Consider the following 24,260-nt stretch of genomic DNA (forward strand, 5'->3'; position numbering starts at 1 on the left):
TGGCCTCAACACGGCAGGAAAATTTAAAACGGGTTTCACAATGGAAACAGAGCTGCTGTACCAGACATGTTGTCGTCCTGGTGACTCATCTCGCTGTCATGCCACCTCATAGCCTTATCCTGCACATTGCTGGTACAAATTATAATTCACACACACCAAAACGCTGCCCTGCTCTTTGTGCAAACTCCTCTAGGTCTAAACACATGCTTAAGCCACGGCTTGTTATCATCAGGACCTTATTTTAATTTTTCTTACTCAGCTGTAAATGTGATTTTCCTTTTCTTACACTTAATTTTCTGATGAACCAACAGGGCACAGTACATTTACTAATAATAATGTCTTTTTTGTGCAATTTCTTTACCTTAAAATGGTTTAAAATTTCACCACACCAACCCACGATGGGTTTGGGGCGAGGGAGTGAACATCATCTGTGGATTATACTATTAAACATTCAATTATCTATAAAACACACAATAGGTGCTTCGGTCAGGGTGATGACAGATTGCAGGTGGAGGGCTCTTCACTGTTGTCCCCGTTAACCCGGGTTTTATAGATCACCTCGCATGCCTCCCTATAGCTGTTTAGTTATCTCCATGAATATATGCAGAAGGGATCTGTCCTTGCTGAGAGCAAAATCTGATAATGCAGCAGCAAACACAGCTGAGAGTCAGAGCGAACCAATTCAGAGCTCTGTTTAAAAAAAGCCAAAGGGCTCGCTGCTCATCTCTGCAACGACAGCACCACACAATAGATGAACAATTATTCAGAGTTAGTCTGGAAGAAAAATAATCTATTTATTCATGGCTTGTTGAATCTGCTTTATCTTCTGTGATTAATCCGAGTCAATAATATAATCTTTAATTATAAAAAATGACCTTATTACCTACGTCAAATAATCACGGAAAGAGGAAAACAAATTTCTTTGCTATGTGATTATGTATTTTCCTCCCATAAATTAGAGCAGCCAAACAATCGTGCTTGTAATTGTGCTTTAAATATTTTGAAGCAACTCGTGATTTTTTATTTTTTTGTAATAAACTAACAACATTTAATGGAAAGAAAAGAACATTTAAACCGTGGATCTTTTTTTTTTGTGATTCCTGTATTTTAAAGCACACTCACGAGACACTGAATTTTGACTGCATTTACCTTTCAAATGCAATAATGAACTAAATTATGAGCTTGAAATTACTTGAAATTCTTTGTGGAGTAAAACAAAACCAGGTGTACAGTATGTTGCACAGAACATGGTCTGTTTACAGAGGAGCTGAGATGTCAGAAAACATTGCAATTACATTTCATCATGCAATTTTCCCAAGAGCCCTACATCTCAGCTATTACTAAAATAAAACATCTGGAGCTCCCACAATGATCAATCGAAAGAAAACACATTACAAGAAGCTGATTCCGAAGCAGGGACCCACTAGAGGAAGAATAATGACCAACGCATGCAGGAGACGTATGCATGTGTGCGCAATGTGGCTTTGGACATGACCGCATGTGATTAATAGCACATCACCTGTAATAATGGCTCTTTGCTGTAGCAAATGATGTGCGATTTGTAGTTACAAAATACACAGTCATGCAAACAGGAACAGGAGAGGAGGGAATGCATGTTTCATTTGCACCGTGTTACTTTTACATTCTGCACTCCTGCCTGGTCCCCAGTCCTTCCTCCCTGTGCAGTCGTGTTCCCCCAGCCAGGACTCGGAGTAAGAGATTCGTCATGCGTGGAGGCAGCAAGTAGCCTGTAACAAATCTAACTGACAGCCCCGGAAAATGCAGATCACATAGCCGACAGAGAGGAAACAGCAGCTTAGGGAACTTTCAACAGGATCTTAATCTGTGATGAAGTCACCAAGTGTCCAACGAGAGCTACAGGACGCTTCATAGACTGACACAGGACAGACATTTCCTGGATGTCAGAATTGTCTACTAATTAATGTACTCAGGGAGAACTGAGTGTCAAAGTGTCAGAGGACATCGCCATCAAGTGTGCTACAAGCACGTCATAAACTTTTAGAGTCATGCTGTTGCTTTGGACTGAATTTTGTCAAACTTTGCAGTGACCCTGAGGAGCATGACATTTTCTTTTGCCTGATTTGTCTGACTTTTCTTTTGTCAACCTCCATATGAGAGACTGCTTCAAAGAAAACAAAGAAGAAAAAATAAACCCTAAATATGGCGTTAGAGAAACCAAGCAATGAAATGTCATTATTTCTTTGGTGTAATTTGATGCATCAAAGGTAATGCAGTGCTATCCCGTGATAAGACGAGATCTTCAGGTCTTAGGAAGGTGAGAATATCAATGTTCAACATACCCTATTAAGACCTGACACCTGCACTTTATCATCACTAAAGCAATTGCATATTTCTATTCCTGCAGGAGAGATGAAGAAATCCATCTCCTGCAAGGACAGTGCCTTTCATAAATAGTGCACAAAACACAGGCACAAACTCTCCCGCTTTCACCTGATCCCCCACCCACCCCTCCCACACACACACACACACACACACACACACACACACACACTTCCCTTCTCTCATGGAAATTGTTTTATTCCTTTTAGTCAATCTGGCTAATGCAAAAATCATGTATGTCTGTCTTTAAATATTTAATCTTAACAGCAGCAAGATTGAAATACAACGTTGAAGAAGCATTACTCCTTCCTCTCCTGAAAGGTACAAGAGCTGAGAGAGCGAGAGAGGGAGAGAGAGGGAGAGAGGAGAGAGAGGGAAAGGCGGCAGCTCTGCAATGTCAGAAAGAGAGAGGGGGAGAGACATGGGAAAAGAGAGGAAGAAGAGACTGGGCTATTTTCGATGACAATTTTGTTGCCATGCGCTCTCAGTTACTGGAGTTGGAGGCAGCATTAAAGCACAGTTTGCCTTCGAAAAAGTATACAACCACACACGACAGCTCTGTGTTTTTCTTCTTCGGGAGCAGCCTTTGTTCTTTGACATAATAGATTCAGTTACAGACTGAGTCTCACGGCCGGAGAGAAACACTGTTGCTGCTTGGAACTTAGTGAGAAGAGATACAGCTCAATGACTGAGCCATGAATCTTGCATGCACAAATGTTTCGTGGGAACCACATGGCCCCTGGAGATGAGTACAAGTACAAAGAGAATTTCAATTCCCCTTGCCTCAAAGTGTTCATTTTGCTTTCATGCTTATTGGTAGTTTTGTATGAACAAGACGAGTCTCGTAAAGTAGCGTAACTCAGAGTTGAAAATATGAAAGTTTTACTTTTACTGAGCCCATTTTACGCCAAAAAAGTTGTCATAAAGCCAATAAATCAAGATGAAGTGGTGCACTACGATTGTCACAGAGTCGGGCAAAGACAGAACTTTGAAAAACTTTTTCACTCACCACAGAGAAGTCCTCGACTGAACAGTTCTGTCCACTGAAATTGCAGCTCATAAGCATCTCTTCTAACTGATGTCCTGTCCTGTTGAAGATGTCCTGCATGTCAGGGGCAGGATACATTAAATCAGTAGGTTTGTGCCCATCCTTGTTTTTGGGGGGCAGACCTGTCAAGTTAGCCAGGTGGTAGATGTCGGCATCGGTGAGTGCGGAGAAGCGAAAGCGATTGATGTTGCAGATGGTCACAGCAGGGAAAACCATCTCTGGTGTCGCCTCTTCATTCAGAGCCGTGACATGAGGGTGTTCCAGGTAGGAGATGGCACACTTAGCCGCTTGGTACAGAAACAGCGCCAGCGATGTCAAAAAGGCAAGAGCCCAGAGAGTCTGCCGGATGCCCAGGCGACCAGAGACAAAGATGTGGTTAATCCCATGAAGGGAGCAGGAGTTAGCGAACCCAGCCAAGTCCTTAGCTGGAGGTGTGCAGCTCTCCTCAATCAGGCTCTCCTTGTCCCCATCCTGCTTGCTTTTCTGCTTCTCATCCTCCTCTGCAAATTTGATTTTGCAAACAAATTCGATAGGCATGGGGGCAGCCAGGTCTGCGTTTTGGTTTTGTTTGTGATGGCAGCTATCAGCCCTGGATCACTTCCCTCCTACTTCCTTGGCTTTTGTCCTCCGAGCAGGAACCAACTCCAGAAAGAAGAGAAAAAGGCAGGAGAGAGTTTGCTGCTGCTGCTGCTGCCGCTGCCTCTGCTGCCTCTGCTGTGACTGATAGTGCTGCTGCTGCTCCTGCCGCCACGGCTCCTTGTGACTAGAGCGCTGCTGCTGCTGTGCTGCTACTGCTCTGAACGCTTGTCTCACTACTTGATCAGCTCACACAGTCCCGCTTATCAGCATTAATACAGCTGTCAAATAAACAACAACAACCAAAATAACCCACCCTTGCACGCTGCCTCAGACCCTCAGATGAAAATGCAGCATTTTGAGTCGGACTAAAATAGGCACAGGGTACTTAATATTTCATGAGAAGGTAACATTGTGATTATTTCCTCTTCACTGGCGCGAGTCGCAACTTCCCCCGGTCATCCACGAGCTTCCCACTGACACCCCCCTCCCCTCCGCCTGCTTAATCCACTTGTTTGGACCGCGCTTCCACTTCTTGCCCTGAATAAAGTTGGTGTCAGAGGTTGTTCTGCCAAACATCTGGCGTTTGATGTGAATCGCAGGGGGTCACCGGTTTTTCATGCTACCCCCAGCAAGGTCTCTAGAGAATGTCTAATTGAAACAATAATGAGGAGTGCAAGCAGTGGAATTGAGCACGAGCAACTCCTGGCAATCAATCTTGTCTTTGCAACAAAAAAGTAACAGACTATTGATCGAGCGAAAGTGTCTGTCAGAGATTAAGAGAGGCACTACAACGGTGTTTTCTTATCAGGAGCTAATGGTAGCATCACAAGACTCCTGCACGAATTTGAATTAGTGAAAGCCTCCTGATCTGCACCTCGATTGCTGCTAAAGATGTTGAAATGAAGTATTGATCTGCCTATGTCCCTATCCTTTACAGTGTGTGTCTTAGAGCTGTTAATGGCCCTTTTCCAAGTTGCCAAACAAAATTATGCAAATGCGAGGCAGAAAAGTGAGAGTCCTAATGCATGTTATTCCCCTTTAAATGGAATTAGTCATGCGGGTCACATCACAAGGGGCTGAGACCTCCAGAGAAAAGGCATATTTAAAAGTGAATTCAACCGCTCCAAAACACACGTGCCAAGTCTGAGGGAGCATCAGAGAGGAAAGATGACTTAAAACTGCAGAAAGAATAAAGGTGCAAAATAAAGCTGCCTTTGCTTAGCCTCCCAGACATCTCTCCTAGTGATGTTGATCCATTATCATTTTTGCTGTAAAAATGGAAAAATTGATCATATAATCAAACCTAGAATGTTAAGAGAAATCAGATCTAAATCGGATCAAATGTGCGTAATTGATCTCTGTGGCGTGTTACGAAAAACCCATAACATCTCCCATCTCAATCTCACAAAAGACATTTGCTTTTTTCTTTTTTGATAGTAGGATCGTCTTTTGACGGTGTGTTCTTGTGCTAGATAAACAAAGGTGTCTAGGATATTGAGTTTACATGACAGAACTGAAGCATCCATGCTTTAGCTATGCCTCTGGCAGGCACTGAGGTCTGCTAACCACAGAGTGTTTTATGTAGTCACTCCCAGAGGATGCTGGGCTTATTTACAGTCTCACAGAGGAAATGAAAGCTCACAGTTCACGCCATGACTAAATACCAAATGTGAATAAAAAACACGCAAGCACATCTGGCACATGAATACCCTTCGTGTAGTGGATGGCATTATGTTTGTTTGTCAGAACCTATAACACTCCAAACCCTGGGTCTGTTTTGTGTTTGATGCCCTAAAAATGAGACACAATGGATTAAATGTCGCTGACCTTCAACTTATTTTTGTCGCTGTCAATAATGTGTCATTTTGCAGGAACAATTATACATGAGCCAGGGCTTTTGTGGCACTGCAGGTCTTTTCTAACAGAACCATAAATGGTGTGAATTAAAACGTTAGACAGTATTCAAATGCCATGACCTGAGTGCTTTTCTCTTTTTTAAATACAAGGCTTAGCTGTGAATGAAAACAGCCGAGGAGGTTTGAAATTGGTCTGTTTGGTCCTGCTTATTGAGATGTAAAAGTAGTTTCTAAAACTAGAAGATGTGAACAGGTGATATCCTTCGTGAGAGAACAGGCTGACAGCTTTATCATCTCATCCAAAGGCGGGATGTCTCTATGGTCAGTTGCTGCTTTGATGTAAACTCCAGTGTGGCAGCTTAAGACAAACTTACAATAATAATAATAATAATAATAATAATAATAATAATAACACAGATGATTTAACTAAAAAGGAACAGAGTATCAGTAATTGATTTTCTCCTTAGCTATTAACAGCTGCTGAGCGCTGAAAACTCTGCTCCGACAGCCGTAAAGGAAACTGCTACCTCAGGGAACAGGAGTTTTTTTTGTTTGGGTCCAGGAACTCAATTTGACAAAGGAACTCGATTTAGACCCTGGTTTCTCCGAACAGAAGACTGTAACAGTTCCTGAGTTACTGGAAATGCTGCAGTGGAAACAGGCTATTATGCTGGGCTCTGGCCAATTAGTTTGTGTTCTCAGCACATCTAATAGAGCACACGGTACATGTTGAAATATTAATCCAAATAAACACAAGCATTTTATTTTCCTCCATTGGTGATTTATATAGGAGTCAACAAGAAAAGTCAAAAAACTGCTTTGGTTGAATGAAAATGTCCCTGCATATTATGTAACCTAAACACACCCATTTAACCAGCTCCAAATGTGAGACCAGTCTCTTAATGATTGGTAGTGATCATGTAATCAGTCGACCATCTTGTATTATAGCTAAACAATGGTTTACACCCCACAACTTCAACCCTCAAGGGGTCTGCAGCTCAACATTGGCTGTGAAATAAACCGATCATACAGCTGTGTAAGCTGTATAGTCTATTTCTTTTAGGTTTGTACACTGCGAGGTAGAAGCTCTGGTGCACACTGAGACATAACATGTTTACACAGTGTAATTACATTAAACTGAATTGAGGGAGAAACTTTAATTTAAAAGTGGCAAAGTGAAGGTTTCAGCATTCAGTTTCTATGGCAATGAATGGCAGTACCACACTCCATACATCCATCCATTAGGACTCAGAGTGGTACCCGTGGGTTCAGTTTTTACATTTTGAGAGGAAGGAGGCTCGTGGCAAACATTTTGATGTATGTTTGTAAATTTGAAAACTGTGGGACTGAAAGCAGCTTCCATATCTTTCTAGCCTTAAAGAACACAAGCTTCTCACCCTGCATGCAAGCAGACTAATAATCAAACTGTGATTTTTCAAAGACCCAAAGCCTGAGACCTCACTAGCAGCCCCTGGAGGCTACACTGTTCATTAAACTCATGTATAGCTTGATGCTAAAGCAAAGAGTTCTTTTATCAAATGGGTTTATGCCCCTGAGAGCATGGATGGCAGTTATAATGTACATAATTTTTTACATTTCAACAATTTTTTTCTTTTTGTGCACAGATGGAAATGAAAAACATCAATAGTCCATGAGTGGAGTCTAATTCACTAGTGCTTGAGTTCAAGTTCAGGCTCTTTATTGTGCATCGTATACAGTAGATTTACAGTGAAGAACTCATTGGCAAGGAAATTCTTAAATCTCAGGCTCCCTTCAAAAACACTCTTACAATACGGGTAAAACATGTTGTGTCAAGAAAAGTTGTGCAAGTGGAACAAAATGTAATTAGAATCTAATACATCAAATAGTGCAGCAGGTAAAATATGGAATATAATCTAAAATGTATGTAGTTATAATGGATTTGTAGTTAATCATTTTTTTTTACCCTAATAATTTTTGTTTCTTTGAAGTTTTTGTTGCTTTTACTGAGCTTTAAACCAATATTCAACTCTTGGACCTGTTATGTCTTTCCATACACTCCTATAATATTGTGAAAAATGGTGAATGCAAATTATCTTTTAAATCATGAAATAAAAAGAAATCTTAAGTTAAATTTTAACTCTTAAGATCTACTTTGTGGCTTTGACCAGAACTTTAACCTGCATCTGAACAAGCTCCAGCCACTGAAGAAGATGGTGAAGTATGGCTGAAAGCTCTAGAAAAGGCTACTTCGTGGACCAGACATATTTTAACAGATCCTGAATCCTGAATTATTGTCACAGAACCTAATTAATTAGATCTTTGTCCAACATGCTTTTTACAGCTTCGAATTTGGATCATTGCAAAGAAGACATATTCACCTCAGCCTGAATAAGTGAATTTATAGTGAAGAACAAGCACAAAAACCACAAAAGGTCTAAAATTAATCATCTGGATGGCTGCATTTGCTGCTAAGCTCAGTTCTGTAACTTTACTACATTGTGAAATAAACACAGTGATTTAATCACAGAAGAAACACTGTCAAAATGCAAACATGACAAATGCAGCTTCAATCAGACAAATTAAAGATCTACTGGTTGTTTACTTGCTCATGTTAATGCATAAAATGCTACTGGAGTTAAGATTCACTATTGACTTACAGCTTTGTGAAATTCTCACCAGTGTCCTTCAAAAATCTGCTGAGAAGGATATTTTAATTCATCAATTGGCTTAACACCGCAGTTCCTAATTTGAATATAAATAACGAACGAAACTTAAAACTGTCAGCGGTTGATTATCGCTCGACTTTATTGATTGGTTTGTATCAATAACACAGGAACAGGCAAACAGGCGAAACACGAAGGCACATGCCAGTGAAGTAAGTAAAGTTACATTATCAAGAGCCATATGGATGGTTATATTGTATTTTGGGACTATGCTGTATCTCTGCCCCAATCTCTTCAGTGAAACTAAAATATAAATATATAAATAAAAATTGCTAGCAATGCACTGTAATTCAGTCCTGAAGGTGCAGCCACAAGATAGGCCGGTACACTGATAGATTTGACATGCAGTACACTTCCTGTAGATTTGGTACACAAACAGCTCAACTTTTAGGCTTGCTTGCTTGTTGATAACAAATAATGAAGAGTCAATGCAACACAGGCTGCTGCTGCCTCAGCAGTATCTGTGGTCAACAGAGAGCCTGGCTCCGTGGAACCGGCAGGGGAAATGTCATATTAGCATAAAAGCCCCAAAATATTGTATTTCTTGTTTTTCACGGTATTTCATATTTGAAGGTGCGGAAACGTGGAGGCTGCAGACAGCGGGCTGATATTTGCTCTTTTTTTTTTCCTTGAGCAAACGCCGGAGATCTCTGCTCAGTGAGAAGAAAATTTAGACTAAACTGTTACAATCCAATGAGGAAATGTCCTGAAGGGAACTTGAGTGAATTAAGTCCCTAAAGTCTGTGTTCACAAAGCCTTTCGTTGTCATATTCATTATTTATTTTCTACACCTCATGTCTACTGCCCATTTATGCATGTAAGATTTACTTTTGGGCTTAAAGCGTCATGTTTCAACGGTGCTCTCTGTTTCATACACACCTTCTTCCATCAGTAACATTAATCTAACAGCTTCGCTAAAATCAGCAGCATTGCTTTTGTTTGGATTTTGCTGCTTTTTGTACATCGAGGGCTGTTCAGTATGATTGCGTTGTGATGGAAATTTCTGCAATTTCTGAACCTCAGTGGTTTGGGCTAAAAGCAAAAGTGTTTTTGTCTTGTTCACAAGAAATTTATGCACACCAAGATGTGCATAAACAAGCATGCAAAAAGCCATCTTCATCACCATGGAAGCTGTAAAACGAATTCACAGAGGATGGTGTCCGTGCCCCCTCAAGCCCATTTAAAATATCAGGCATGACAGATCTTCTAAAATGCCATGGTAGTGCCCCACCAACCTTCCTAACACCCTCCTGCAGCCGGTCTTTCGATGGTCTTCATATCTGACCCTTGAAAGGGTCGGCGCGAAATCACAGTCATATCCCAGTCTGCTCAAACAAGTCATCCTATGCTGTGCTGGAACTGTTCTATGTAACCATTTATGCGTATCACTATGGTTTATCATCATGAACTGGAGACAGTCCCCGAAGTTTCACAGACTGGCTGTCACTTTACTCTCCGTGCCTGCAGCCAATACAAGACAATCAGAGGCTTTGTACAATCACTGTATACAACTAAACCCCCTCAACTACCTATATGTCAAGGTACTCCGTGTTGTATTGTGTATTGCTGTAACGTGTGCATGGTATTAGTGTATATTTGCTACCATTCAGCCGCAACATTAAAACCACCGACAGGTCAAGTGAATAACACTGATTGTCTCTTTACAATCAAAAGTTCTGCTGGGAAACCAGTCCAGGCATTCAAGTGGATGTTTCTTTGACAAGCTAAATAGTGTTGCAGACAAAGTAAACCTCCTCATGGCAATGGTATTCCCTGATGGCAGGGGCCTCTTTCAGGAGAATAAAGCACCCTGCCACACTGCAAGAATTGCTCAGGAATGGTTCTAGGAACAAAACAAAGAGTTGATGGTATTCACTTGGCCTCAAAACTCTCCAGATCTAAATCTATCCGGCAAGTCCGATCCATGGAGCCCCCACCTCACAACTTACTGGACTTAAAGGACCCACTGAAAGCATCTCAGTGCCAGACACCACAGGACACCTTCAGGGGGCTTGTGTTTATGCCTTGAGAGAACAGAGCAGTTTTGGCAATAAAAGGAGGACCCACACAATATTAAGCTGGCGGCTTAATGTTCTGGCTGTTCAGTGTATGTGCTCTGTATACTGCTGCAACTCATCTATCCATTTATGCACTGAAATAATTGGTAGTACTTTGATAAGCACACCCTTGATTATAAATGAATAATAAATGTTTGAAAGAAAATTAACATTTAATTGATATGGCATGACTGTGGTTTCATCTTGTGGCGAGCACTTCTTCACTGCTTTGCCTACACTGCAGATGATCAGTGAACGCGTTGACTTTCTATGCAGGTTATGGTGATGACACAATACACTGCACACTCGGTACAAAACCAAAGAGCATATAAGAATCAATGCACTATTTTTCAAGAGAAAAGACCATTAACAGCTCTCTTTGAAATGATGTATGAGTTTCAGACTGAACATATTATTCTTTTTTTCTGTGAGGTTCAGTGGTGCAGTAGCATCAAAAAAAAAAAAAAAGCAGAGAGAAATGCATGACACACACTTTATACAAACAAGGGGATAAGCTTTACTTATTTACAAGTTGGAAACAGCGTAATAAGGTAACTCCCACATGTCATGAATGTGGCATGAAGCTCATTGCTGGCAAGTGAGAATACGTTGGTCACTTAGTTAGCCTACAGTGACAGACAAATGCTTTGTTTTTCTAATCAAGGACGGTGGCTGAGATTATTTGGTAGCATTGAAAAAAAAAAACACATACTATATTGTAAACAATAAACAAAATTTTGTTTCACGCTATATTGCATTGTAATCTCACATACCCCCATGAACAAAGTTTGTCACAAGTGTATCTCAAAATAAAAATACTAAATTACAAATACTGCAGTACTGCAGTCTCCGAATTCCCATTTACATATTGAGCACATGTGTGGTCCAGAAAACGTGATTTTGTCAGAACTCATGAATGAGGTTTTTTGTAGTTGTTGTTGTTATTTTCTGAGTATTAATCATCTGCACTCTGATCAAGACTTCATTACTGGAGCTTAACTGAGACATTTGTGTACAATGTGCCAAGCAAAAAGCCTTTAATTCTTAAAGCACAACAGACCACCAATCAGGTCTAAAAGCTGAAGCAAAGAAACAAGCAGAATAAAGAAAAAAATAATGGCCACTCTCTACACTAACAGAGTAGAAGGGAAGCTTGAAATTTTGTCCATAGCAAATGAGAAGCTCTGGCAAAATGGCATGAAAACACACGGTGAGACAGAATGATCAAAGTAAACCACGGTTGTGCTCATGTGAACCCACACTGTGGAGATGTCTGTTCGTTTGTGAGTCTGGATTAGTCTGATTCCACTGTGGAACTGTGGAGGGGAATTTGGAGGCATTCGCTAACCACTTCATTGCAAATTCAAAACACTTCAGTTTTACTGAAGCTTTCATCACTGTGAAAATGCTGAAATGACGAGTGTATCTTGCTACGTATAACGTATCGGCTTGCATTAATGCTGAGATTGGACATGGTGTGGTTCAGTAGCTTAGTTCAGCCTTTGCGAGCACAAATTCTGCTACCGCGTTATAATAGTAGATGAAAGTCAGAGGTTCCGCCGCCCAATGAGAGCCCTCATTATTAAGGCTGTACTATCTTCTGAAGGACCATATGGGTACTCATTTTTCTGTATGTGTAAGAACACACTGCTCAAAGGAAGGAATGTGGGCAGCTTGTGCAGTGGACTGAGGAATTGCCATGCTTCGCACATGGGCGCAGAGAGCAGGGTTCACTGATTTTTTTTTATTTTTTATTTTTCTATAGCCCTGAGGATCACTTCTCTTCAAGTCCATGCAGCACTCCACTTTGTACGGCCATGCAACGTATTACTCATACACGCCCTGACTGAGTATATGCAAAACAGAAGGAAATAAAAAAAAAAAAGTTAAACAATGAACGTGACCACTGTGTAGTTTTCTTGAGGTGAAAGAATCGTGCATATGCCATAACATCTCCAGAGGCTGGAAAATATGTATCAGGACAGAAAGGGGTCTGAATTTGGCATAACCTTTCTGTTGCCAGTTGAATGTGAATGATTTCTCCAGGATGACTGGCAACTATACTCCCATGAGAACAAAAGAAATGGAAGCAAATGTAAAATTATTGATCTAAACGCTGAATTAAAAAAAGTTGGCTGTTGACAAAGGGCACCCAATAATCGACTTGCAAAATAGCAGGGATCTGCCTTTGTAGCTGAAGGTCACAGCAGCAAAGCAGGTAACTGAGCCGAGCCTTTGCTTCCTCTTTCTAAAGTGCTTTTTTTTTTTTTTTAGTCTGTAAACTGACCTCCATATAAAAAATGAAATATATTCCCTCTTTCCCACAAGCAAGTGGAACAAAAGCTAAATGTCACCAGTTGAATCTTTTCTAAACCAAAACACATTCATGTGGAACATCTACAATTTATGTAGTTTATTGTAAATAATAAATGAGCTTACTTTCTAAGCTCTTAACAAACAGCACACTCTCACTCCTTTATTTCAGAGTTCGTGTTGTTAGGGTTTCTGAGCAGGCTGCAGGAGGACGAGGAGGCATTGTCAAGAGGAAATACGACTGGTAGTTATTTAAGATTCAGCTGAAGCTATGAACCTGAAGACTGATGCCACACAGAGATGAACTGACTTCTTGAAGATACACGGGGTGGTTTTTTTTAGTCTTGCAGTAACAAAGAAGACTGTGATGAGCATTGGTCTGTTAGCTGACTGTGTTCTTTTATTCCGAAGAAAGCGTGTAGGATTAAATGATTAATTCAACATTTTAATAAATAAATTTATTTTCTTTCTTTTTGATAATGAGATAAGAGTGATATTCATCTCAGGTCTCTGCACGGAACCGGTGACGAATTGTAATTAGCCCATATTATTGTGAATAGTGAAGGCAAACAGCTAGCCTGGCTCTGTCCAAATTAGTATATATATAAAAAAAGTCATCCAGCACCTCTAAAACGTACTTGTTAACATGTTATAAACATAGTTTGGCTACTGTTAAACCTTACAGACAAAAGTATTGGGACACCTGGCCATTACACCAACAGGGACTTTAATGACATTGAATTTTGAATACATACACAACTTTGCAACTATAACAGCTTCCACTGTTCTAGGAAGACAGTGTTTCTGTGGGAGTTTTTGCCCATTCATGCAGTAGAGCATTTGTGAGGTCAGACACTGATGGTGGACCAAAAGGTCTGGATCACAATCTCCATTCCAGTCAATCCCAAAGGGTGTTGGATGGGGTTGAGGTCAGGACTCTGTGTGGGCCAGTCAAGTTCTTCCACACAAAAACTTATCCAGTCATGTCTTTATGGAGCTTTGATTTGTGCACTGGACCACAGTCGTGATGGATTAGAAAAAGGCTTTCAACAAACTGTTGCCACATCGTTGGAAGCATAGCATTGTCCAAAATGTCTTGATATGCTGAAACATTAAGATTTCCCTTCACTGGAAGTCAAGAGCCGAGTGCAACCCCTGAAAAAAAGCCCCATAAAGAGGTGTGTCTGGATTCTTTTGTCTATAAAGTGTCTATGTGAATGTGCTCTAAAGTAAAAACTTCAAATTAAATTCATGATTTCAATGACCAGTTACATTTGAATATCACCACGCCAGTCACAACATAATCAGGTAGAGATGATTGTGTTCTGCCACTATTAGCTACAGCTAAGATTCCCTCAGATGGAGTGACACAAAATCTATCAGTTTTTGAAATGAAAAAGTGATGTGGGCCACTAAAAGTTCCAAAAGGGTTTCTCTGGCCCTTCACTGTAATAAATTTGGATTCCTAATGGCAGGCTGTGAAGCTGAGCCAAAAGCACAGAGTGTTAAATGTGGTGAAATCCTGTCACAGCCCAGTTTGTGTTTCCAATTTTTTTTTCAGAAATTAGAACTTCAGTTACAAAAGGTTGAAATCTCCTGCTTTAATGAGACTTTGCAAAAGTGGAGAAAACTACTCATTATGTTGCTCACATTTCCAATCAAATATTCTAAATTATATATATATATATATATATGTATGTATGTATATATATATATATATATATATCCCCTGATATTATATCTCCTGAACATTTTGCATATTCAAAACATTTCAGCTAAGCCATGTAACTCTTTTTGCCTTCAGTGTAATGCAGAACTATCAGTAATCATTGTTTAGAGTATTTTGCAGAGGAACAGGTGATTACAGTGACTGTACAGATGAAGCTATACTATCATCATCGTCTACCTGTTAACATTTGATATCTTGATGTTGAGCTGGGGATCTCATTACTGGACAGATGCTGACTTGTTATTCCGCTCACAGCCAGTGTGTGCGGGACAGATGGGATGGGGAGACGGGATGGGAAGCCTGGGAGGTACCGCTGACCCTCTTCCCCTCCCCATCAGCTGCAACAACAACATGCCACACGCATCATGGGCCCGACCCATCCGCTACTCTGACAGGAGCTCACCTGCCCTCAAGCCCCGCAGAACAACAGGGCGAACTCCCCTGCCAGCTGAGTCGAACAGCCTGCACCGCTGGCCCACTGAAGCCTGAACAAATTCTCCACTAGCCACTGGGAGACTTCTCGTTCATTAGGGCTGTGACATTTTATAAACAGTGGCATAAATAACTGTTGCTGGGGAAGGGAATGTCTGTGAAAGTGTGAGGAAAAATATCAAATTGCTTAGAGAGTGCAGGAGTAGCCGTCGCAGCTGCAGGTACCGAGGTTATGTTTGATAGTAGACACTGATGTAATATTAATACAAAATGAACATCATCTTAGCCCGTCTTTTGGGTGCTATTTAACATCTGGCCAGGAGGAGATAAAAAATTTCCAGCTTTTTCCCCCTGTTGATCAGTGAGTCCGCTCTCTATCAAGTAAAATTACGTTGACAAATCACTGCTTAAACTTGGGACAAGATGGTGTTATAAATTAAATACATACAAATACAAATAAGCATGTTTAAAAGGGAACCATAACCTCTCTTTTTTTTTTTTTAAACCATCTTCATGTATCTCCAATGACATAAACATTCAGTTGTAGCTCAGTTGTGTGTTTGCAGGTCCCTGGTGGGCTATGAGGAGAATTCAGGAAGTTGTGACTAAAACATTTGTACCTGTGTCAGCTGTCAGCTGCTTATTAAATTTACGGAAAAGCCTTTGGCATCATATGGTCATCTTTTCCTTGTTTTTATTTATTTATTTATTTGAATGCATACTTGAAACTAACCACCTTTAACCTCCTTCTTCACTGACAGCTAAGCAGAGCAGCTTGCTTCACTGTCCTGCTGAAGCCTGAACAAATTCTCTGCTCGCCACGGAGACAGTTTGATATCGTGTGCTTTAGATTAGTGAGCTTTTGTAAACAAATGGCATAAGTACAGCATGCGCGTGTAGTGAGTATGTCTAATGCATCGCAAATGAGTTTTTTCAACTGATGAATACTAATATGTTATTTTGAAAGGCAAGATTGTCTTGTTTTTGTGGAAATGGGAAACTGCTCATTTAATTGCTTTAAAAAATTTCCCATCTACAGAATGCTAATCGTGTAGCTGTTTAGCAAAGCTGAGAAAAATATTAAAGGCACCAGTTTTCAGGCTGTGCTGGGATTTTTTTTTTTTTTTTTGGAAAGTCTCACTCCCTATGTGGAGGCTGTCATTGCCTCTTGCTTTTGCAGAAGCTGAAGTTGTAATCTGTAAAGAGGGTCTGATACTCGGATGGATGATGAAAGCATACGGGGGCCAGACAGCCGAGTCCCACGGGGCAGCCCTGACGCGAGATATTAGAAGCTGAATAAATCATGTAATGTTGCTGTATCATCCCTGCTCTGATCAATCTCGCCCGATCAATACATCAGTCTTCAGGCATGATATCTGAGAGACAGTAGAGCTGGCACCTGGTCATTAGCATCAGGTGAATGATTGGCTGACAAAGAGGCTCGGTGTGGGCAGGGAGGACAATCATAGAGGGGATCAACACGGGGTGAAAAGCATAAATATTGTGAAGCGGTCACCCAATAATGCAATTCTTGCGATTGCAAATAGAGAGAGAGAGATCAGTTTTACACGATTTGGTGAGCTTTCGCATCAGCCATCTGCTCTGTGAGAACTCTGAAGATGGGTACCGCTTATTATTTCTTGGAATAATACCCTACTTCTAGGTCAGCTGTTGCTAACAAAATCTGGCTATTCACAGCATGATGTTCAGTCATCTGACAGCAGCTCATATTGTTCAGTCAGTTTATGACCGCACGTCAATTCTTGTTTTGTTCTGCGGAGGAAAGATAAAGAAAGCAATAATCCCTTGTATTAAAAGTATTGCCATGGCTCCTTCAGTTCATCAAAGCATTAAAACAACGCCACACTGCGCTCCTGGTTGCTGATTAATTCATGTAACACTTGCTCACAGTGGGAACAAAGAGTCTCACGCTACAATCTCACAGGGATTTACTTCCTCATTTTCCTTATTAGGGAACATGGTTATTAGTTTATTGTTTAGTTTTTGCTTTATGTGCGTTTTACTCACTTCAAGGGGTGAAAATCCCTTCAAGGTGGTGAGTTATCAAAGCTTTCTTTGGCAAATTGTTACAAACCTATAACCCAAATAACAAACCCATATTTGTTGGCCATCACTTGTGAAACTGTTCATAAAATAAATCATAAAAAAATAAATAAAAAAATAAAAACTGCGCCATGCTATTCAGGAACAGGCTTTTTTTTTTTTACATGAAAGACATTCTGACACAGCACAGCAGGAAACAGGTGTGAATGTTAAAGTTAATAATGGCTGAATTTCATTTAGCCGCATCAGTTTCACAGTTCTGTTGTTGTTCCTGCTGACTCACTGTGACACTGTCAAGGCTTACTGGGTCACTCAAATAGAACGGGCCCATTATTAATGCATATACCTATGTAGAAAAAACAAAAATGCCTGCTGTGAAATAGTTCCACGACTACAAAAGTAACTGTGTAATAACAGCTGTAGAGGTACAGCCAACCGTATATACATTTTTCTTTCTGGACTGCAGTAGTTTTTGAGTGCTGGTGACCAGTTGGGGTGGGGCTGGATCATGGCTGGGCACTGCCAAACAGTGTGGAAAATGGACTGAAGGGATGAATGAGCAAGCCTGACACTTGTGACTACTGAGTAAAGCCCGCAACAAATAAATAACTGTGGAATAAATGTGTCTGTAATCCATATAAATGTAGGTTAACCAGCCAGAAAACATAAATACACCACTGAGTGAAGGCAACTCCTTCGGCTGGCAAGTTTTAAATTCAGAACAGAGCAATAGCATTGAAGAATTACAGGATTACAAAGACTGTCCATCAGTGCAAGAAAAAAAACATTAATAGCAGGCAGTAGACATTATTATTAAATGCCATAGACTGTCAACTCAGTTTGCCTCCTCTGTAGTTTGAGACCCTACAGTACTTCTGATAAATCATTGTTTACTTTGATCAAAGTTTGGCTAAAATAGAAATATTTCTTCAGTATTGCTTAAAGCTCCCCTGTGACAGTATTATGTAAACATCTACACAACCCTAGCAGACCTCTGACCAGCATTAAATTTATCGAGCTTCAGCATCAAAAGGTTTGCACGCTACATCACTCAAACTTGGGTTATTTTTTTTTTCTTTTCTTGAAATATCCAGTTTAGACTGATTTTTTTTTTTTTTTTTTTTGTGGCTCAGCGAAGAAGTGGATGAGAAGAACACTAAATGCGAAAGTGAACTATTTGACCCCTCTTTAAAAGTTTGATTTACCAGAAAGGCGTTCGTAAGCACTGGGTAACTGTAAAACACCCTGCCTTGATGCATCAGTTGAAAGAACTTTCAACAGCAGGAGAACTGGATGGAAAACGGAGTGTGGATGATTTGAAAAGTCATCATTGGACTACATGTGCAAGTGTTTTCCTGATCTGTTGCGTCTGCATGTTTAAAGTTAAAACCTGGGAGATTTTCACGAAACCCCCATTCCTGCACTGGATTCAGATTATCTTCACAGGGACAAGTGACTCGCTGCGTGTATGTAACCCATTTCATGATCAGCAACGTGGTTTGTTTACATTCTCATGCAACCACATCAGAGCTGTATTAAGCCGCTAATAACCTGAATTACTGTATAACCTGTATACTGTATTTCAGTGGCAGATTTATTGCACATAAAATATAAAAATAAATAAACAAAAGGTCCATCAGTTCTAAATGGCACATATTCATATTTATTCAACACTAATTTTGAGTAACTGCTGAGTTTAGCGACAGTGGAGGAATGTGACTACAGGATTTTGTTCTTTTGTTTGGCTGGTTAGTTCATTCTGCTTCATTGACATTTATCTCAACCAAATATTACTACACAGCTGGACTGTAAGCAGTCACTCAAGCATAAAACCTAAAAAAAACAAAACAAAACAACAGCTACAGATTTTGCTCCCCTTTTCACAAAACTAAAGATACACTAATTTACATCTAAACTAAATACTGTACTGACATTAAATCAACATTTATTGACTCTTTTCATTATGCTTAAATTAACAACAAAAAAAGTGGACGTCTTGCCAAATATACCAACGCAACAACTGAGCACAGCAGCTGATTTCATTGATTAGTTTCTGCTCTTTTTGAAGGTTAAAAGTGTTTATTTCTTAAATTGCGAAGTAGGACTGTTAGAATGGGAAATATATTCCATACACACCACAACACACTGTTGGTTATCTTGGTGATAAAAGCAAAAAAAATCCATCCATTTGTAAGGATATATGTTTCATAATTTGATAGATTAATTTTACATTTGCATTACAAAATAGACATAATCCTTACTAGGTAAGTGAGTATAAAAGCCAGAATTGAGGGGACTGTCTCTTTGACTAACAGGTCAGAAACCACACACACACAAAAAATGTAATTTTCTCACCTAAACAAGACTTAAATGGCTTTAAATCAAGGGATGTGGAATATTTTTAATCTTAAAAGTATTTTGCCTATGAATTAATGCTGGGTCTTTTGACAGACTGCGACACTAATAAGATCAGCGAAATGCATAATGGCATGTGACCTTTTACAGTGCTTTTGGCTTCACCTCCAGATTGGAACATTTAGCTGTCTCTGTGGCCAATTATTTCTCAGGTACCTCCTGTTGTGCAGCATAATAGGACTTAATTAGCCAGAGAATGCAGGGTGGGCTTTCTCTTTTTCTCTTCATCTCCCATTCCCTCTGTCTCTTTGTCTTTCCCTGTTGGAATTCAGCTTTCTGACAGGGTTTGCAGTGAGAGTCAATCATGTCCTCTACTGCCTCAACACTCACCTGCACAGTGAGGGGTTGCAGGCCTGAGCAGCCTGGCGGGGCCATAATCAGAGCGTTCACAGGTATCATGCATTCACAGGGGACGTGGAGGTCAGACCGGCAGAGAGCGGAAGGGAGGATGAGGGCCCATCTGTCTCTATCCCCAAAGCTACTCTCATCATCATCTCCATCCAGCACTGCAGAAAGGTTGGAGGAAAGATTAGCTGGCGGCCACTGAAGTGCTCTGCTGTGTTCTTACAAACTGTGTGGACTCCGAGGTCACATTGAAGAACCTGGATCAATTAAAGGCCAGTTAAAAGAGATTGAAAGTCTCCAGACATGTTCGTGGCTCTGTGAGGCTGCACTTAGGCAGTGTTTTAAGCTGAATGCTACTGTCAGCAGTACGGTGAAAATGACACTGCTGACACACAGATGAAAAACAGGTGTGATCCTCGGCTCACAGCCTTGGTTTAGCATGTTAGCATATTAGCATTTGCTGTAGTAGGCTATTGGGAATTTGTTTTTCAGATATTTGGTCAGATCAAAAAATGTGACCTGATGGTGGCACTAAAGGAAAAGTTTATGGATCACAAACTGATTACAATTCATCCTGAGAGCACATGATTTCCTGTACCAAATTTCAATTTCCATCCAACAAGCCTAGTTGTTGAGATGTTTCAAAGCCATTTAGCGCCACGCTAAAGAAGAAATCGGAGGATCACCAAAGTCATTGGGATTCAACATCTGGCAACCATTAAAAGTGGTTAAAAAAATCTTTAAAAGTTAATCCATCCAGTGGTGTTTGAGATATTTCAGACTGTACCGAAGTGATATCCTAGTTGATAAACAATGTCTGACTGGAAATGGCAGAGTGGTCATGTGGTAGATCAGTCACCTTGGAGGCTCAGGATTGTATCTGAAGCATCTAAATTAACCTTCAAATTATGAATTAAAAATGAACCACTTCACAAACTGCACAACACATTCTTTTTTACTAGATGTGCTGTTGGTTTCTGTGCGACTGTTATTTTATTGTCCTACATTAATATGATTTCCAGCTTCTGCTCATGTTGACACACTTTATGTAATGACAACTCATGTCACCATACTGCAAAATCCACTCAAATCCCACTTGAGCATTAATTATGACAGCAAACTGACAAAGTTTCTCAGCTGAACATTTGTAATCACAGTTCACCATGACTTGAATATGACAGTAAAGCAACAGCAGCTGTTCAGGATTTCGACTCATCAGAAGTTAGCAGACATCATTAACTTAAGTTCACTTTCCACTCGGCTAACATTGCTAATGACCTCCTCCACAGCAACATCCAAACCCTCTCAAACACATATTTTCTTTAACCCTTGACTCTGAAATAAAATAACAGTCCTTCCTGCATAAGATGAGAATCTTGGGCTTTTTGGATCATCAAAATTTAATCAGTGATGCTCTGATCTCCTCACGCGCTCTCGTTCACACTTTCTTTGCTGTCTCACAGGCTGGACACCCGAGATCCAAACAACTGACAGGACAGGACAAAATGTGACTAAATCTTGAATTAAACTGGGAGGACAGCGAGACCAGCTATGTATTTGACCTCTGATTATACAAAAAGCCAGCTGCCTGACACGGATGAAAAGTAGACAACAGCAAAACTTTTTTAATAACATTAATTTGAGGCTACAAGGAAACAATGCCTAAAACTGATGAACCAGAAAGACACTTGAACATGAGTCAATTACGCCTTACAAAATGTGATGACAGCTACATCCAGAGAACAAAGGAGGGCCCTTGACCCACCACTGACCACGTGTGGTATTTCTAATTAAATGTGGATTCTCGTGTGATGTTAGCCAGAACATCTGATATACAAACTGCAATCATGAAAAAAATCTAAATTTGTATTGTCACAATCACTTAAAGTTTATTTTGTCCTTGTTTTGTTTATCGGCTTTACTACAGACTCAGTATCTAAGAAATACTGTTGGTTATGTACACCAATTAATGCATTTAATGGAACTAAACCTTTAAAATGACATCAGTATGAAGCAGTTTAATATACTTGACTCTCATATCTTTACTCGTATAACTAGGTATGAAGATTTTTAATGATGTACGTGTTACTGAAGCTATGTGAGAGATGTGTGTCACTTATCTGTATGATATGAGGACTGTATGTTTATTTTTGTTTGTTTAGAGTGCATCTGTTGTCCACATATCATCCTGTCGTTAACTATGATTAAATATTGAATGTGGCGAATCCTTCACCAGCCTTTACTTCTAATCTGAAAAGGGTCGTAACTTGGGCCATAAAAATGACATCGGCATGCTATAATGTCCATTTTTGCTTTAGCACTGAGCTTTACTGTCTTATCTTTCAATAATTTGCTTCTTTTTAAGAGAAGATTGACTGTAAATAAAAATAAAAAACTCCCCCCCCTTACTTTCAGGATGTAGCTAACATAACCAGGTAGGACAACATGCAGCCTGAGGGGCAAAACCCAGGGCTAAAAATGTCTTTGAATCACTCGTTCCTGCTAGTTAAACCAATTGCTTTCAGCGTAAGGTAGTAATTGAAGGCGACTAAGATGTGCTTTCCACATCTTTATCAACTCTTCCACCCTCTCATCTGGACTTGTGGTGTTTGGACAGCGAGAGGACAATGTTCCTGTGAGTTTTCAATACGAAAATCAACCTGAAACCAACTCCTATCCTCAGTGGAAATTACACCCTCGCAAATGTTTCTCAGGCCACCTTGTTGCTAAACTGTGCACACTTAATTTCAGGGTTAATTCAATTGGAACAACTGGTCCCAGGCCGACACCTGTGGTCTAAATAGACCAGAAACACCTCTGGTTATATTGTGTGAACGTCTCCTGTGTGAAGTATTTAAAGCACTTAGATTTAATTTGGGAATTGTATGAATATTATTAACCAACTTATTTATTTGACTTGTCTCGCAATAAAACACTATCAGTCAGTGTAAATTTCACTGCACGCTGTAAGTGTGCTTTGTTGTTGAGTGAAAAGGACTTTCTATGTTTCTGTTTTTTAAGTTTTTACCAAAGAAAAGGACAAGAAAATCCTCTGAGTGTTGTATTGTGGGATCCTGCATGATTTGTAATCTTCACATTATCTTGTGTGCTTCCCCAGGGTTAAAAACATTTGACCTACAGGACGTGTTTTTATTCAGTCGAAGGGATACAGTATATCTGCAAAACAGCTTTATCCAACAATGCAACTAAAATGTTACTGAACCACTTCTAGTCTTTCAGTCAAGCCTAGTGAGAATTTAGCCATGAAATTCTCAGAAGCAACAGTCCAAACACAAGCCTGAATCACCTGAAGTCAGGACGCTTTGACTTGAGTGAGTTTTATACATATATGCTTATTCTGGATTTGATGCTATCAACACATTTCAAACTGGTTGGGACAGGAGCAGCAAAAGGCTGGGAAAGTTATGGGATCTTCAGAAAATATCTGCTTGAAACATCCAACGGCTCAGCAGGTTCAGTGGGTGTCGCAGTTGAGGGGATCATGACTGGGTATGAAAGGGGCATCCTCATGGAGGTCAATGTGCAAATAAACACCAATTTGTTATAATTTAAGGCATCCCAACGTTTTCTCCCCCTTGGAATGGGGTCTCCATAATGGACATAATATGAAGTCTTTTTGAAATTTGGGACAAAAGTGCACTGCAGACCTCCTACAATGTGTGCTTTTGTAAAAATACTGTCTGTGGTCATAGCAAATGTTTCTGGTAAAAAGGCCAACAGAATCAGGTCCATCAATTATGCTTTAAAAGGTCAAACATAACCATACGCAGGATACAGCGCTTGGATGTTTGGCTCCACAGTTCTCTGCATGCACTTGATGATTTTCAGCGGTATAAAAACGTTCAACATTCATCACATCTTTTCAGCCAACCCTAGGATAAAAATAGGGCAGAGATACCATAAATTGCTAAACGGGACCGACCCTTTTCCTTTTCTGTGGCCACAGTGAAAGTCAAAGCCCTAGCGAACTAGCTGCTGTCTGTAGTCTTGGTCAATCATTGTATAAATGGCAGGCAGCGGGGCTGAAATCAGAACAATAGCGCAGACGGTCAGTAAATGACTTCAGTCAGTCATCAATTACCCAGAAGACTGTGTGGGAAGTACAAAAGCCACCTAATTACATTTAATCTCGACTCTAGATGTAAAACAGGAGGTTAACATAATATCACTTAACCATCTTCATGGTTCAGTGATGCCAAATGACTAGGCTAATGAAAGCCAGTCTGCCTCACTAACACCCCGTGACTGGTCATTTTTTGTGAGACAAGGCACTCTCGAAAATCCAATTTTCTGTGTGCTTGGTTTCTTTTTTATGTCTATTCACTTGTCATGTCT

The 24,260-nt window shown here is 40.2% G+C and overlaps 1 protein-coding gene across 1 annotated transcript in view; it reads right to left on the reverse strand.

The window, feature by feature from the left end:
- The window catches only part of asic4a (acid-sensing (proton-gated) ion channel family member 4a), a 157,173-nt gene that overhangs the window by 68,842 nt on the left and 64,071 nt on the right, over positions 1 to 24,260 (reverse strand). The window contains exon 2 of the mRNA XM_046404303.1: positions 19,890 to 20,065. Coding sequence (XP_046260259.1) covers positions 19,890 to 19,958 — 69 coding nt within the window. The 5' untranslated portion in view covers positions 19,959 to 20,065. The remainder of the gene's footprint in view (positions 1 to 19,889; positions 20,066 to 24,260) is intronic.

This window comes from Scatophagus argus, chromosome 11 (assembly GCF_020382885.2).
Source record: "Scatophagus argus isolate fScaArg1 chromosome 11, fScaArg1.pri, whole genome shotgun sequence".
In the NCBI taxonomy this organism is placed as follows: Eukaryota; Metazoa; Chordata; class Actinopteri; family Scatophagidae; genus Scatophagus; species Scatophagus argus.